Source organism: Pholis gunnellus (assembly GCF_910591455.1).
Source record: "Pholis gunnellus genome assembly, chromosome: 24".
Taxonomy (NCBI): Eukaryota; Metazoa; Chordata; class Actinopteri; order Perciformes; family Pholidae; genus Pholis; species Pholis gunnellus.
Window position 1 is genome coordinate 1,279,704 of NC_136551.1, and position 18,240 is coordinate 1,297,943.

The following is an 18,240-nucleotide window of genomic DNA, read 5'->3' on the forward strand; positions in this document are numbered from 1 at the left end:
TTACTCCAGTGCACCTCGTGTCAAACCACTCACTCATGCTTCTAGTCGTCTGACGTTCAACATGAAACATCACCGTCAGTAAAGCTAACGTGTCTGAATGAAGGTCTCTGTCTGACCGAACCAGTGAAGCAGAGCAAAGAGTTTGGGAGGACACAGCTTCTTCTGTGACTTATTAAACTGCAACAAGTCTGGAAACATGTCACAGTCTGCTGCCTGTATGAGAATAATAAAGGATGTGAATATTAATAATAAGAACAGTGTAGCTCAGTCCTGCTAATACCTCCTCATATACACATAATAACACATCACACACACATGAACAGACCTGCAGGTAAAACTGCTGTTGGCTTTATTTTATTTACATCTCAGCAGATTAGAAATAAAACCTGAAAACATAAGAAAATATCTTTTGACACATTAAATAACAAACATCTCTTTTAATTATATTTCACAGTAATGTTAAACATGAATGAATTAAACAGATGTCAGTCCTCTGAATCATCAACATGTAGTTGTGTTGTATAACTTCTGTCTCGCTGCTGTTGTTCCACTATTTATATTTATATATTGTGAATTTATTTTACTCTCAAATCTCAAACATGAAATCAAATGATATGAAGTGAACTAAACCAGCAGGAAGCAAAGCTGCAGTAAGTCCAGAGACAGGATGAGTGTTTGTGTTGTGAGTCAGTCAAAGTCCAGACATGATGTTCAGTCAACATGTCATTAGATTGTTCACAGTACACACATGTACAAGATGGAGTCCATCAGTAGTGACTTGTTGTGTTTATGCAGATGAAACCAAATCACTAAATGTTTCCTTTATTATTTCAGTATTGATCATCACCGGTTAGATCGTTCTGAAGAAATCAAGTTCTTTGGGATTCTGTTCTGTGCAGCAGCAGAGAGAGAACAGACAGGAGAGAAGATGCTGGAGCTGTTATCATCAGTGTGCTCATACAAAACATTCCCTTTAAATTATGATGATGATGAGGATGATCCCACATATCAGAGTGATTTCCTGCTGGATCTGTACTCTCACCTGAAGGACTGTGAGACTGAAACAGGTCTGAGTCTCCTTCCATCATTACAGTCAGTTCTCCAGTCAGCTCCTTCAGTCTGGTTCATAGACCTCTCAGAGAGAAAGACCTCCATCCTCCTGGAAGTGATGAAACTCCAACCAGAGAAGAAACAAGTGTATCTGATTGACTGGTCACATGAAGAGAGTGAAGTGAGGAGTTTCCTACAGTGTCTGCCTTTTATCTCACAGCTCAGGTAACTCTGATGAATACTGGATATTTAATTATAACATGTGGCTTCTTCTTCAGAGGTTTGTCAGAAAACCTGTTTCATAATCTGCAGTGTTTCTAAAATAGTTAATTGTCATTCACAAATACACATAATGTAGATAAAGATGAATATAATGTCTCAGTTCAGTAATAATGTATCATCACAGTTATCACAGTCTACTGCCTGTATGAGAATAATTCAATGAAGTGAATAATATTAATGGAACAATGTGGCTCTGAGACAACAACACAAAGATAAACCTGGAAACATAAAATATCTTTTGACACATTAAATAACAAACATCTCTTTTATTTATATTTCACAGTAATGTTAAACATGAATGAATTAAACAGATGTCAGTCCTCTGAATCATCAACATGTAGTTGTGTTGTATAACTTCTGTCTCTCTGCTGTTGTTCCACTATTTATATTTATATATTGTGAATTTATTTTACTCTCAAATCTCAAACATGAAATCAAATGATATGAAGTGAACTAAACCAGCAGGAAGCAAAGCTGCAGTAAGTCCAGAGACAGGATGAGTGTTTGTGTTGTGAGTCAGTCAAAGTCCAGACATGATGTTCAGTCAACATGTCATTAGATTGTTCACAGTCCACACATGTACAAGATGGAGTCCATCAGTAGTGACTTGTTGTGTTTATGCAGATGAAACCAAATCACTAAATGTTTCCTTTATTATTTCAGTATTGATCCTGACTGGTCAGATCGTTCTAAAGGAATCAAGTTCTTTGGGAATCTGTTCTGTGCAGCAGCAGAGAGAGAACAGACAGGAGAGAAGATGCTGGAGCTGTTAACATCAGTGTGCTCATTTGAAACATTCCCTTTGAAATATGATCAGTATTATGATCACACACAGAGTGGTTTCCTGCTGGATCTGTACTCTCACCTGAAGGACTGTGAGACTGAAACAGGTCTGAGTCTCCTTCCATCATTACAGTCAGTTCTCCAGTCAGTTGTTCTCCAGTCAGCTCCTTCAGTCTGGTCCATAGACCTCTCAGAGAGAAAGACCTCCATCCTCCTGGAAGTGATGAAACTCCAACCAGAGAAGAAACAAGTGGAGCTGAGAGTCTGCTCACATGAAGAGAGTGAAGTGAGGAGTTTCCTACAGTGTCTGCCTTTTATCTCACAGCTCAGGTAAGGTCCTTTTACTTTACATGATTTGATAAAACATGAGTTTTTATTATAGATTAAACAACCCAACAGTTATTAAACTAAAGTGGATCATATTTACTTCTCCACGACCAGCTGCAGCACTAAAACGCTTCAGTCAGATTTGTGGTGTTGTGATTCAGAATGCATTCTTCATTCAGAAGTAGATCTCCATTCAATAAATAACAGAGTCAGTATAATCATGCTCTTACTCCAGTGCACCTCGTGTCAAACCACTCACTCATGCTTCTAGTCGTCTGACGCTCAACATGAAACATCAGCGTCAGTAAAGCTAACGTGTCTGAATGAAGGTCTCTGTCTGACCGAACCAGTGAAGCAGAGCAAAGAGTTTGGGAGGACACAGCTTCTTCTGTGACTTATTAAACTGCAACAAGTCTGGAAACATGTCACAGTCTGCTGCCTGTATGAGAATAATAAAGGATGTGAATATTAATAATAAGAACAGTGTAGCTCAGTCCTGCTAATACCTCCTCATACACACATAATAACACATCACACACACATGAACAGACCTGCAGGTAAAACTGCTGTTGGCTTTATTTTATTTACATCTCAGCAGATTAGAAATAAACCTGAAAACATAAGAAAATATCTTTTGACACATTAAATAACAAACATGTCTTTTAATTATATTTCACAGTAATGTTAAACATGAATGAATTAAACAGATGTCAGTCCTCTGAATCATCAACATGTAGTTGTGTTGTATAACTTCTGTCTCTCTGCTGTTGTTCCACTATTTATATTTATATATTGTGAATTTATTTTACTCTCAAATCTCAAACATGAAATCAAATGATATGAAGTGAACTAAACCAGCAGGAAGCAAAGCTGCAGTAAGTCCAGAGACAGGATGAGTGTTTGTGTTGTGAGTCAGTCAAAGTCCAGACATGATGTTCAGTCAACATGTCATTAGATTGTTCACAGTACACACATGTACAAGATGGAGTCCATCAGTAGTGACTTGTTGTGTTTATGCAGATGAAACCAAATCACTAAATGTTTCCTTTATTATTTCAGTATTCATCACTGGTCAGATCGTTCTAAAGGAATCAAGTTCTTTGGGAATCTGTTCTGTGCAGCAGCAGAGAGAGAACAGACAGGAGAGAAGATGCTGGAGCTGTTATCATCAGTGTGCTCATACAAAACATTCCCTTTAAATAAGGATTATCACACATATCAGAGTGGTTTCCTGCTGGATCTGTACTCTCACCTGAAGGACTGTGAGACTGAAACAGGTCTGAGTCTCCTTCCATCATTACAGTCAGTTCTCCAGTCAGCTCCTTCAGTCTGGTCCATAGACCTCTCAGAGAGAAAGACCTCCATCCTCCTGGAAGTGATGAAACTCCAACCAGAGAAGAAACAAGTGAAGCTGATAGGCTGCTCACATGAAGAGAGTGAAGTGAGGAGTTTCCTACAGTGTCTGCCTTTTATCTCACAGCTCAGGTAACTCTGATGAATACTGGATATTTCAGAATACTGTATATAAAGGAGAAGAAACTTTTGTCAGTATTTTGATCTCGTGTAATATCACAGCCAATACTCCATCACACTCTATGTTTTCTCTAAATGTCACCCTTGATGAAAGACATTGTTGATGAGATGGTTTATCATGCAGTGTGTCTCGTACTGTGTCTTTGCTGGTTTCACACTTCATCCATCTTGTTTCAGCTGTGATCCAGACTTCTTCCAGACAGTGTGTTCGTTGATCTGTGTCCGATCCAGAGAGGAGGCCGAGCAGTTGTCCTCTCTGCTGCAGCTGCTGGGCTTCAGCCTCCGGTTAACGGGAGACTTACCCAGGAAAACCTGCCGGTCTGTGGGGACAGTTCTCAGACGTTGTGGCTCTGAAGTGGATCTCATCCTCACAGCCAGAAAGATGTCTGTCAGAGGAGCCTCCCTCCTCTTCAGAGGAGCAACACAAGTACACAGTCTGAGGTACGCTTCATATCTTTACTGCCTTTAGTTCTTCTGACTCCATCCTTTCCACTGTGAAAGTCCAGTTAGTTGTGTGACTTCATTCTTCTTTATTTCCAGGCTTTCCAGCGACATGGCCTTGCTACTGTGTCGATGGGTGAGAAGAAGGGAAGCGGACCGTCGGCTGGCTGTGGAAGAGCTTTCTCTCTCCCCTCAGAAAGCCCAGCCGTCACACAGAGTGTTGTTGAAGGTTGTCAGTAGTTTGGCGTCCCTGCTGAGATACTGGACAGTCACACGGTTAGACCTGACTGAGTTCTGTGCTCCTGCTCTGGGTCTCCTCCCACTGCTGCTTCACGATGGCCCTCTAACGATCAGGTAGAAGGATTCCATACTGATGCTATGTATTCATCCTGGACTCTTCTAACAGATATTCATACGTTTTCTATCTGCAGACTGAGTGAGAAGACTTTCCAGCAGCTGCTCTCCCTCCTCCATGAGATCCAGGACACGGTCTTGACCCGGTCCTTCTTGAGTAAGGTTGGTGGAGACCTGAGCAGCTTCTGTCTGAACTGGGAGCTTCTTCACTATGTGCTTCAGCAGTCGTCATCATCTCACACCATCACGGTGAACCTGAGGAGGAACCGCTTCTTACAGGAGAGCGTCACACGTCTGCTTCCCTTTCTGGACAGGATTGTGTTCAAAGGGTGATCTATTTGGGTTATTATCATCCTGTGTAATCATGTCTATACGTGTTGTTGTGGCTTGATCTCCCTAAACAGAGACCTCTGGTGTCTTTCAGGCTCTCTCCCAGCTTTGTGTTGACCGCCATCAGAGAGATCTATAAAGCTAGAGCCGCTCCGCTTGTAGCCGGTTTACTGAGGTCTTTGCATCACGAGATCGACCTGACCTGCAGAGGGATGGACTCGGTGGACTGCGCTGCTCTGCTCTTCACCCTCAGACACAGCGACGGAGTTAAACTGAACCTCCTGTGGACCTCCGTACCAGCAGAGGAAGTAGAGTCCATCCTCTTTATGCTGGACAACGTTTCTCAAATCAGGTCAGACATTAGTATCAGTACGCTCCAACACTCAGGATAGAGTTCACAGAGGAATATGTTTGCAGATAATTTCGGTATCTGATCAATGAACCTTTGTGCTTCTCTTATTTGTTTGATTGTTGGATGTATTTTTCCTCCAGTGTTGACAGGAAACTGCTGCTGAGGTTTGTCCACAGCTGTGCTGCCTCTGACGCCCAGCAGGGGGCGGCAGTCCACCTGCTCAGGACCCTGCAGCACAGGCTGGATCTGTCCTGCTCCTCCTGTGTGGAGCTGGATGTCAGTGAGACTCTCAGGCTGACTGCTGAGGACTGCAGGGCCGTCTCCACCATCCTGAGACGCAGCAGCCAGAAAGCAGAGCTCATCCTGCAGGACTGTGAGGTGGAGGACAGCGGACTGGACCTGCTGTTTCCTGTCCTAGACGGAGTCCTCCTCAGGTGGGAAAGACCACAGAATGACCAGAGAAGAAGCTTGTTTCCATGTTTCTTCATCCCAACAGTCTGCTCTGTTTCTCCTGTTTAGAGCCAGTAAAGCCGTCCTCCTCCAGCTGCTGTCCCTGCTTCCTGTGAACAGTGAGAGGGACACAGTGAGACGGGCAGTGTCCCTCTGTGGAGCCCTGGGTGGAGAGCTGGACCTCAGTCACACCACACTGGATCAGAGGGCCTGTGGAGCTTTGTCCCTGATGCTGGAGTTCTCTGAGGGGCTGACTGAGCTGGACCTCAGTCACTGTCAGCTCACGGACCAGCTGCTGCTCAACCTCAGCACACATCTGCACAAAGTACAAGTCCTGGAGTGAGTGTCCATCTGTAATGTGTTCATGTGACAGAAATCTATGTGACGCAGGTAGTCAGCTCAAAGATACACAGTGACCCTACGAATAAACCTGAATCTCCACATATAAAGTCTCAAATGCTCCTCTGTGTTCCAGTCTGAGTCACAACAACATCACTGATGCTTCCACTGACAACTTACTCCAGCTGGTCTCCATCAACCCCTCCATGGTCACTGTGCGGTGAGTACCGGGCATTAATCCACACAGTTCTCACAGATCAGTGAACCCTGTTCCATCATATTCTCTCTCTCTCTCTCTCTCTCTCTCTCTCTCTCTCTCTCTAGACTCTTCAGGAACCACATCATGAACAGAACATCCTTTAAGAAAGACGAGCGCTTTGAAATCTGGTGAAGCCGTCGTCGGTGTGGCGGTGAAGTGCTGATGTCTTCTGTCTGTGTTTACAGTAGTCAGCTGGTTTGATGATACTTATGGAGGAACTACAGATTATTCTTCAAGCTGATGGACACCCTGTGAGATTCATCAAATAGTTCTGTTGGGATCAGGATTCAATTATTTCTGTATTTTGGCAAAACAAGTAGAGGCCATAACTGTTCTATCAATGTCACCAGTCGGCATAATGTATGTATTGAAGACTTTAATCATCTCAAAGTAATGATGCAATAACAAACAACAATGTAAATGTATTTTTGGTTGATCTTTTAAAGAGAGACAATGGTCATTGTCTCTGTTCGTTCTCTGTTCCTCATTAAAATACTTCATTTACTGTAAACTGCAGCAATAAATCATTGTTTAAAACAGAAACCTACTGGTTTATATTTGAATGTAATATATTTATGTAATACAACATTTGATATAATATTTGAAAACAGATGCACAGGTGGCAGCTTCTTGTGTCTCCAGTGTTTCTCCACACAGCGGTGGATCAGAGGAGACCCTGAAGAAGACCACATCCCTGAGAGGAAGAGGAGGGAGGAGGAAGTCTGGCTGGTTCCAGGTAGAGTAAACTCATCCTCTCCCAGTTCACCAAATTAAATCAGCCTCAAGCATAATGTTCAGGTGGAGGTGGAGGTGTAACCGCCCCTCAGTGAGGCCCAGCAGCCTCTGTTTCCACTCAAAGTGAGGCCAGAGTCATCCGTCAAACCTCCTGCATTCACACAATCGCTGACATATTTAAAGGTGCTTATTGCATCTGAGGAATCCCCCTCAAAATATTATAAATATCAGTTCATGCATTATATGTGAGCTGCTTGGGCTCTTATCATTTTGAAGCACATTATATTATACATTTGTGGAGTGTCTTTTAAAAAGTATACAACATGGCAGTGACATCATTATGATATATGTTATATGAACAGAAGGAATGTTACAGCCTGTTTCAGTCTACTACTGTTTTACAACAAACTGTGAACCAACCCTTTAATCTCTAAAGACACAAATCTGATTTGAACATCATGTTCTACTTCTGCAGCTTGTTGGGATGGTGGAACATGATCTGAAAACTTGGTTCCATGAAGCCACTGATGTGATTTAAAAGTTGCTGTTTGCTGCCATCTTGTGGCCTCATTGGATATTACATCTATAATTCATACTTTGCACTGTACTCTGAATATTGGTTTGAAAATGACAGGATTTTGGGGGAGAAAAATGTGATGAGTCCCCCTTTTCCTCCCTCCTCACCCGGCTGTACATTACACACACGAGTTAGCCGACAGTCCTCCTTCACCAATTAACACCTACTTTATTATAACGTTGACTTCTCCCTAATGTTCTTGCATGTGTTTATGCACTATTACCTTGACGGATGCCTATTCCACGATTAGACATAATTGGCATATCAATATGCAAAACCTAAATGGATTAACCTTCTTTAAAACTAATGAGCACTTGCATGCCCAGCTGGGGGAATGGTCCAGAATGAGCATTTGTCATCTTTTAGGAGTGATGTGGGAATAAATAATTGAAAAGAGGCTGGATATTGTCTTTCCTTGGGCTACTTGTGCGTAAAGTGACTGTACTGTTGAAGAAGAGGGAAATATGCAGATTTACTGTCTTAACGACGGCTGTGGGCTCGCTGGTTTGTCTGAGCAAAAAAATACAAAGAAGGTGTGTCTCTGAGGAACATTTTTAATGAAAGGGGAGCGAGTAGAAAAAAGGTAAATCCTCATGAGTTTGATTGGAAAACGATATTTAGATCAGAAGTGACAAAGGAACAAAGAGGAGTAAAATCTTCTATGAAACTATGTTAAAGTGTCGAAGGTGAGTTAGCTTATAGTGATATAACACGGGTTTAAATGCTAGAGGTTGTGTGTTCAAACCCTATGTGGTTCAGTTACTTTTAGGTCCAAATCTGAAAATGAAAAGGTCAAATATGCAAAGAGAAGCATCATGTGTGTACTTGTGTTGGCGGCGCAGGAGGTTTGTTCACCACACGAAAGGCGCCAGTGTCGGGTTCAAGTCCTCCTCGTTCACCAGTGTATGTGCATATAGATAACATAGGAATAGATGCTAAAATAGCTGCGTAAACAGAATAAATAGCTGCGTTAATAGTTGCGTGAATAACGGTGAACAAAACAAAATTAACAATCGTAAACGGCTACATAAACCATGGAAAAAAATGAAAGATAATCAAAGAACTAATTATCAAAGTTAACATAAAAAAATTAATCAAACTTTTTAAAATCAATAATCTGAACAGGAGCTACGCACTTATTCTGGTGCAGCAGGTGACGTTATAGTTACAGGCCACAAAAAGTAAAACTTATAAGAATAATTGTTTGAAATATTCAATCAACCGTCTTAAATTAAATACAGAATATGTTTGAAAAAATAAAGTTATATTATCTTTTCCTCTTTTGGTGTGGATTAAATCAAAACCACACAGCACTTGAAGATGCTCCATTGTTATATGAAAGAATTAAAAGAATAAAGTCCCATGAATGCAAATGTTTCTTAAGCCCTTTATTGATCGGTAACCAGGGTGAGGACAACAGCGTATAAAGATTGTGGAATTTAAGAAACTAGTTTACTTAAACAATGAAACTGCTTGCAGTTAAATTACCAATTAATTTCCTTTGCTGTGTGATGATGCACTGTATAGTATTCATGCATGATTCTGTCATTGCCTAACATTACCAACTGCTTAAATACTGCTATAAACATAATGATCTCGTTACATGTGTAAAACAGAGGTGAGAGATGTACATAATATAGCGCATGTTGGAGAGTTTTGAGTGTATTTCAGTGCTAAAGACTGAAAAAACATGACTAACGTAGAATAAAGTCTCATCCATTCTTCCTCAATAAGAGGCTCACCGGTGGGACAACATATTTAGTGATAGAAGTTGGAGCTGTTTTTACCTGAGTTGGTTACTTGATTAACAAACATTTACCCCTCTAAACGCTGTCAAACTTATGTCATGAGAAGAAATAATTCCTGTAGGCCTTATATGACAAGTATGCTACTTTTCCTTTTCAATATTACTATATTGACGATTTATTTTCCGTTTCATCTCATAGATGGTTGCAAGTTGACTGGTGTTTACACGGTCCGTGGGAACTATGGTGGAGTCTTCCGGTTTGTGAAGAAGAGGAACGTTACACAGACCAACTGAATGACGCGCTCTTCCTGTGAGGTCATCACTATTTAGCTCAGGTGGACGAGCTCACCTGATGACGCATCCAAGATGGCGGACAACAACCTGAGCGGTCACTGCTCGCGTGTCGACAGTTTGTGAATGGAGGACCAGAGGAAACGGGAGACCTGCAGCTAACGTTACCTGTGAGTTACGATGACATTCAGGGGCTTTTGGTTATAGTCGTTCTGCTGTTGTTGTCAGAGGTGATGCTAACCTTAATCAAGGCACCTGTGGACTGTGTGTGGACTATCTTGCTGTGTGATAATGTACGGTATATTTGCATGTTATGCTAATTTCGTCTTGATTATTGGATACAGTTATATTTTTCCGTTTGTTTGCAAGTGAAAAGTTGGACGGTTTAATATTTGTTTTCTTATTTCGGAGTTGGCTTTCTAACCATCCACAGAGATGCACTTCCTTGCGTTGAACACTAGAGGGCGTACTTCATAAATGATATGGAATAATAGTGTTGCAGGGATGACGCGTTTTTGTAGGCCAGCTAAGGGGAGTTAAGAGGGGATGTCAATCTATCATGGGGGTTCAACACATGCACAGTAGAATCTGGTCTCTCTAGCTGGCTGCGATCACAAGACACGATATTGATCGATCGCTCGTCTACCGTGACAGCCTCCCTGTGGACTGAGGCGGACTTCAGAATACCTCAAGCTGACATTACAGCCCATTTTATTTGTCTTCTTCTGTTGGTTCTCAGAGAGAAGACTCAAGGTGTGGGGCGAGGAGCAGCAGACTGGATGGAGACGAGGACATCAAGGTGAGGAGAGATGGACCTGAGAAACAAACCACCATCTGTACACGGCTGTAAACCGCAACAGTCGAAACACATGCTGCTTATATATGAACGGTTGTGTGTCTGTGATGTGTTGTTTGTGTCTCCATCCTCCAGAAAGTGCTGGAGTAGCAGCTGGAGAAGCTGCTCAGCCGCCTCCGAGACGAAGTCCAAGACAATCAGAGGATGCTGGACCAACCTGCAGAGTAAGGAAACACCAGTAAAGCAAAATCTTCTCTTCATCTTGATCTTTTAAATGTTTTAATTGCATTTTTGCCTTTTTTAATAATAGTTTGTGTAGAATGAAACCAGGGGAATTACATAGAATGTTATGAAATATTTCTTTCAAAAATGTCAAGAGATTTGATAGTGTGTCACAAAAAAGTAATGGTAAAGTATATATCATTTAAAATCACAAAAAGGCAAAGTATAGTATGTCATAAAGATTTTCATAAAAAGTAAGAGTATAGTATATCATAAATAAATGGCAATGTATTGTATGTTGTAAAGATTTTGGTATAATATCTCATTCAAATATGGTAAAAAATCGTAAAAAGTCCTCAAATTAAAATTGTATTGTATGTTATTAAAAAAATCAACATAGTCCGTCATAAAAATGTCATTGTATTCATTGGAAATGTCATGTTTTTAATAGTCATAATATAGTTTGCCATAAAAATGTACTGATATAAAACGTTGATAACTTTTGCAGTAGTAATAATACATGTATGTGATGTCATTTCTAATGTTGTCTTCTCTTCTTTTGTCCTCAGATGAGTGCAGACTTTCCAGACCTGAGGACGACGGGGTTTCTGCTCTTCATCCACGTCGTCGTCTTGACGTGGATGAAGAGCAGAAACCCCGTCGTCTTCTGCTGCTGTGCGGTTGCTCTGAGATCTAAAATGAGAGAGTGGGGGGTGGTTCAAAAGTTGAAAATTTGACAGCTGACTTTTCAATAAACAAAACTTCCATAACCCTCTCCGTTCACTTCTCTGAAAACCCGGGAGGAGACGGACGTCTCGACTCAACCGGGGTAGTGGACATTGACGTCCTCACAGGAGGAGCGAACCCGCGAACCCGGGATCCAAACCGGGAACTGTGTCACAACACCATCAAGTCACTCACGCTTTGAACTGTTCTCTTGGTATATTTGACTTCTTCCTTTGGCTGTTAGACCTCAAAAGCCACTGCACCACATAAGGATTGAACCCACAACCTCCTGTCTTCTAAGCAGTCGTCCATCACCTCACGCTATCTGATCTGACACTCATGTGTGTGTTTTTCATTGCATATTTGTCTCCTCTGTTTTGACTGGTTGACCTAAACATGTAGCGCACTACTGAAGGTACAAACTCATAACCTCCAGTCACTCATAACCCAGCCTCACTTGCGTCAAGTCGTACATCTTCATAGAATATTTAACTTCCTCATCTTTGCTGTTGGACTTTAAAATTCACCGCACCCCGGGATCGAGCCCACAACCTCCAGACTCCTGATCAGTCCTCTATCAACCTGAGCCATCGGATCTGACACGCTGACCTGCTGCAGCGTCACACTTTCATCTGCAAAAATAAACTATCACTCTTCTCTATAAAGCTGCTTCAGCTTTGTTGTTAGTGTTTCACATGTGTGGAGGAAACAGACTGGACCTTCCTGAAACACAGTTAGGGTTTTCATCCTTTCACCTCATGTTGTCGCGCACCACTTGTGTCGGAACTTTCACTCAAAAATCTCTGCACCTCACAAGGAGCGAGCTCATGAACTCAGGTCTTCTGAGCAGTCTGCTAACTGACTGAGCTGTTTGGTCACACCGCCTTCACTCAGCTCTGAAACACAGAAAACCTCTGAAAAAAAATAACATTTAAGCTACTTTCCAACAATGAGAGATTGTTCTGCACATTTACAAATAAAACACCAGATCACATTATGAGTCATCTTCAGTTGTGGTGTCTCTAATCGGTGGTGGAAACAGACCGGACCTTCCTGAACCAGAGTCTGGATTTGATCCCTTCTCCTCAGGGTGCCACGCGTCACTCACTGTCAGCTGCTTATCTCGGTGAGCTATCCCTGAAGCTAGAGGCCCGTTCGTTCTGGGCTTTGTTCTCCACACTGCTGCTGTATGAGCTTCTTCAAATCAAACTTCCAGACCGCGAGTCTATACATATTTTATTTTACATATAGAATACATATTTTAAAATAATAATTTAGATGTTAAGATATTAAAGATATTAGATATTAAATTATTCTTACTAACTGTGTATATAATGTTGTATTTTATCAAACCTTGTGTTTCTTTAAATGTTTGCATGTTTTACATCGTTTACTTAGTATAGGTTAGCATTAGCGTTAAAATCGTCATAGATGGTCAAGCGGTAAGGATTCCTGGTTTTCTCATGCTGCCCGGTTCTCGACTCGCGGTCTGGAAGTTTGATTTGAAGAAGCTCATACAGCAGCAGTGTGGAGAACAAAGCCCAGAACGAACGGGCCTCGAGCTTCAGGGATAGCTCACCGAGATAAGTAGCTGACAGTGAGTGACGCGTGGCACCCGGTTGAGTCGAGACGTCCGTCTCCTCCCGGGTTTTCAGAGAAGTGAACGGAGAGGGTTATGGAAGTTTTGTTTATTGAATAGTCAGCTGCACAGCAAATTTTCAACTTTTGAACCACCCCCCACTCTCTCATTTTAGATCTCAGAGTAACCGCACAGCAGCAGAAGACGACGGGGTTTCTGCTCTTCTGCTGAAGAGCAGAAACCCCGTCGTCCTCAGGTCTGGTCTGGAAAGTCTGCACTCATCTGAGGACAAAAGAAGAGAAGACAACATTAGAAATGACATCACATACATGTATGACTACTACAACTAAAGTTATCAACGTTTTATATCAGTACATTTTTATGGCAAACTATATTATGACTATTAAAAACATGACATTTCCAATGAATACAATGACATTTTTATGACGGACTATGTTGATTTTTTTAATAACATACAATACAATTTTAATTTGAGGACTTTTTACGATTTTTTACCATATTTGAATGAGATATTATACGAAAATCTTTACAACATACAATACATTGCCATTTATTTATGATATACTATACTCTTACTTTTTATGAAAATCTTTATGACATACTATACTTTGCCTTTTTGTGATTTTAAATGATATATACTTTACCATTACTTTTTTGTGCCACACTATCAAATCTCTTGACATTGTATTTCATGACTTTTTATGAAAGACATTTTTGAAAGAAATATTTCATAACATTCTATGTAATTCCCCTGGTTTCATTCTACACAAACTATTATTAAAAAAGGCAAAAATGCAATTAAAACATTTAAAAGATCAAGATGAAGAGAAGATTTTGCTTTACTGGTGTTTCCTTACTCTGCAGGTTGGTCCAGCATCCTCTGATTGTCTTGGACTTCGTCTCGGAGGCGGCTGAGCAGCTTCTCCAGCTGCTACTCCAGCACTTTCTGGAGGATGGAGACACAAACAACACATCACAGACACACAACCGTTCATATATAAGCAGCATGTGTTTCGACTGTTGCGGTTTACAGCCGTGTACAGATGGTGGTTTGTTTCTCAGGTCCATCTCTCCTCACCTTGATGTCCTCGTCTCCATCCAGTCTGCTGCTCCTCGCCCCACACCTTGAGTCTTCTCTCTGAGAACCAACAGAAGAAGACAAATAAAATGGGCTGTAATGTCAGCTTGAGGTATTCTGAAGTCCGCCTCAGTCCACAGGGAGGCTGTCACGGTAGACGAGCGATCGATCAATATCGTGTCTTGTGATCGCAGCCAGCTAGAGAGACCAGATTCTACTGTGCATGTGTTGAACCCCCATGATAGATTGACATCCCCTCTTAACTCCCCTTAGCTGGCCTACAAAAACGCGTCATCCCTGCAACACTATTATTCCATATCATTTATGAAGTACGCCCTCTAGTGTTCAACGCAAGGAAGTGCATCTCTGTGGATGGTTAGAAAGCCAACTCCGAAATAAGAAAACAAATATTAAACCGTCCAACTTTTCACTTGCAAACAAACGGAAATATATAACTGTATCCAATAATCAAGACGAAATTAGCATAACATGCAAATATACCGTACATTATCACACAGCAAGATAGTCCACACACAATCCACAGGTGCCTTGATTAAGGTTAGCATCACCTCTGACAACAACAGCAGAACGACTATAACCAAAAGCCCCTGAATGTCATCGTAACTCACAGGTAACGTTAGCTGCAGGTCTCCCGTTTCCTCTGGTCCTCCATTCACAAACTGTCGACACGCGAGCAGTGACCGCTCAGGTTGTTGTCAGCCATCTTGGATGCGTCATCAGGTGAGCTCGTCCACCTGAGCTAAATAGTGATGACCTCACAGGAAGAGCGCGTCATTCATTACGTCGCCAAAAAAACTTGAACGTGTCACTCTTAATGTACACTTTTACTGTTACTGACTTCTCCACGGTTAGAAATGGACAGAAAGCTGAACAACATTGTAAACAATATCCATTTATTTAGATATTTTAGAAATATTCTGATATACTGTATAGCTTTATTCTAACTTTGCACAAAGAAGACATCATTTGACGAACACATTACATTTAAAGGGAACTCAGATTCAACAGTTCAATGGCCCAAAGACTTAAAACCTTGACATGTGTGGTACAGTGTGTTTCTATGGATTTGAGATAGATATGTTTTAAACTGTGCAAAAATAAAACAGATCATTTCTTAGGTGGACATGGATACAGAGGACAGGACAAGAATGCATAACAGGAACATTTTCTCACTGCATTTCCATTTTGGGTCATAAGGTAGAAACAGGGGAGTAAAGTGTGCTTTTATTAAGAATACACTTTGAATATTTGTTGAATAAACTGCATTAAGACACCTCCATAGAGGCTGCATTATTCCCTCTCTATTCCCACTGCATAAGAAAACACTACACAATCTCTATGTACCCAAATGAACACTAGAGTTGCACGGCACTGACATCAGCCAATAACAACAAACGTTGGTGAGACTTATGGCACATATTTATCCTGTATTATGTGATTCAACATCATGTTTTACATACAAAAATGTGTGTTTAAAATACATATTGAGATGATGGGATGTCTAGATATTTTGTGCATATGATATGATCTCCTTCAAAGTGGACATTTAGGAGGTATGAGGTTTTCAGCAGACACACAACAAACGCATTTAAAGAGACAGACGTGTACATATTTCTCTGTTAAGGCATGGAATAAGCAACGAGGTAGCAGCTATCGACTGCCCCACTGATGTCATGTCAACATCGCAGACACAAAAACAGAACGTGAGCAGCAGCTGCAACATCAGGACCAGTGACTGAGGCGTTTGTAAATGTTATCCGTTTTCTTTTTTCCTTCTGGAATTGATATTTTAAGCTGATAAACACTACTACTGCTACAGGCCCTGTTGTAATTACGAGTGCTTACAGGCATTGTTTGGCAATGCAGATATTACATCCTCTGAATTTTGACGGTTGCACTAGGCTCCTCCCTCAAGTTTATTCCTATTTAAATTTGATATTACTTAGATTTTAGAGCTACCAATACATTTCAAAAGCAGTCCAGATCAATATACTTTAAAATAAGTGGACATTGTCACCGTGACATCACCCATTGTTCTGTTGACAGAAGCCTCGGGTTCTGCATTTTGGCCGCCGCCATCTTGTTTTTTTTGGAACCAGAAGTGAAACAACAGTGCGGAGCGAAGTACAACCGTAGACATTTTATCATTCATGAAATGAAAACACACTGGGAAAGTTGTAAGACAAAAACACGGACAACTCCCGGACCGGACAACACCCAGATAGTGACCTGGCAATCACAAAGTAGCCCATAAAGCATACCCTGTTTTATGGTCTGTTCGACTCAGAATTAACCATAATGCACTAAATGAACATCATGCTGTACTGAAGAAGACTTGAAACTAGAGATTGAGACCATAAACTCATGTTTACAATGTTTACTGAGGTAATAAATCAAGAGAGAAGTAGAGTCATTTTCTCATAGACTTCTATAAAACCAGAGGAGTCGCCCCCTGGTGGACACTAGAGAGAATGCAGCTTTAACACATGCAGCATTGGCTTCACTTTTTAGACCCGGAGATCATCTGGCGAAGAACAGTGGAGGCCAAGCTGCTGGAGGTGCGTCTCTCATGGGCACTTTGTACTTCATGGATCAGCGCTGCCTCAAAAGGTCAACAGCACAAATCCGTGTGTCACCGCCGTTGATCTCCATCTATCTTCTAGCTTCAGAGCAGAACTTTTCAGAAGCCGCGTGTCGATGAACTTTTTCTCTCCGATGCACCTTGACAAGACGACGGACAAACCGGGGCTGACAGAAGTCCTCCGTGTCAGACAGAGGGGCAGCTGGAGCTGTATGCATTATTTTAGTCAATTATCAATTGAATTATGTATTTATGTGGCAACTTATTCTAATTACATTTTTATAAAACTAAGAATTGTTTGTTGGGATTTAAAAGCAGAAAGAATACATTATACTTCTCGTTAACCCGTTGAGATTTGTTTTATAATAAAAAGGTTAAATTGTAAACTGTCTTTCCAGTCAATATTTCAATAATTCTACCACTAGGTGGCAACATATCATCACAGCTTGTTGCACACTAACTGGATGATGTCAATTTCAGTTTTCATGACTCAAAACTGTGTCTGGAATGACACAGTTTTGAGTCATGCAGGTTTATAGTCAACATGAAGTCGTGAGGAAAGAAAGTCATCTTTGATTCAGTGTTTTTTTAATAAAATGTTTCAGTCATTTAGTCCATCACAGTAACAAAAGTGTCAGGATTTTGTGAAAAGTGCCATGGTGACGGTCATTTAAACAAACAAGGGTGCTACATTATGCCGTGTATAACTGAAATCTTCCCCAACAAATAATAATAATCCTTTTTCCTCCCCTTGAATCCAGAAGATGTAATCGTGCAACTTGTAAAAGAAAGTGCCAACATTAGTAAACGGAACATAACAACTTGAGTGAGTTCAGAGATACAAAGTGCAACAGGAACAGATTAAACTATTTTAAAGTGTTAATATGCACAGCTTTTATGGTGAGACAATTTTGTAAACGCAGTCAGACATATTTAAATTTGGTCACATTTAAAATTCAATCATATATAATTATACAATAATATAGAATTAGCACACTTAATAGTTAGCTTTGTACACAAATACGTACTTTAATGTCTTGTAAAAATTAGGCCAAATGTGCCCAAACTAACAGGAACTGATTCATTTTTAGCAGCATCAGTGGCGCTTGTTGCCAGAGGGGAAAACACCTGATAAGTTAAAAAATGTCATTTAAAATAAATATATAAATACATACAGTATAGTATAGTAACTGGCAGCCCTCTTTAGCAGGTTAGTGTAACTAGTACCCCACAGCCAGTGGTTTATTGCACAAGGGCAACAACTCCCTCTTGGCACGGACCAAACTGTGTCGAGCTGTCAGTAAAATCAGACCCGACATGCAAACACTCTCACAACCCGTCTTCTCCGAAGAAATTCTGCATAGAA

General features: G+C 40.9%; 1 protein-coding gene and 1 long non-coding RNA gene across 2 annotated transcripts; one reads left to right on the forward strand and one right to left on the reverse strand.

Moving 5' to 3' along the window:
* Positions 1-3,519: 3,519 nt before the first annotated feature.
* LOC306715485 (uncharacterized protein) lies at positions 3,520-7,605 on the forward strand. Its single transcript, XM_079185877.1, has 9 exons — positions 3,520-3,927; positions 4,153-4,416; positions 4,516-4,770; positions 4,848-5,099; positions 5,195-5,452; positions 5,593-5,886; positions 5,972-6,241; positions 6,378-6,461; positions 6,566-7,605. Exons 1-9 carry the CDS (start codon positions 3,593-3,595, stop codon positions 6,630-6,632), a joined length of 2,079 nt encoding a protein of 692 aa, XP_079042003.1. The 5' UTR covers positions 3,520-3,592; the 3' UTR covers positions 6,633-7,605.
* A 6,441-nt stretch (positions 7,606-14,046) lies between these two features.
* Positions 14,047-15,006, reverse strand: LOC306715533. The gene is made up of 3 exons (XR_013767686.1): positions 14,902-15,006; positions 14,273-14,332; positions 14,047-14,140 (listed from the first exon to the last, which is right to left on the reverse strand). It is a non-coding gene; the product is annotated as an uncharacterized lncRNA (long non-coding RNA).
* Between the last annotated feature and the right edge of the window lie 3,234 nt (positions 15,007-18,240).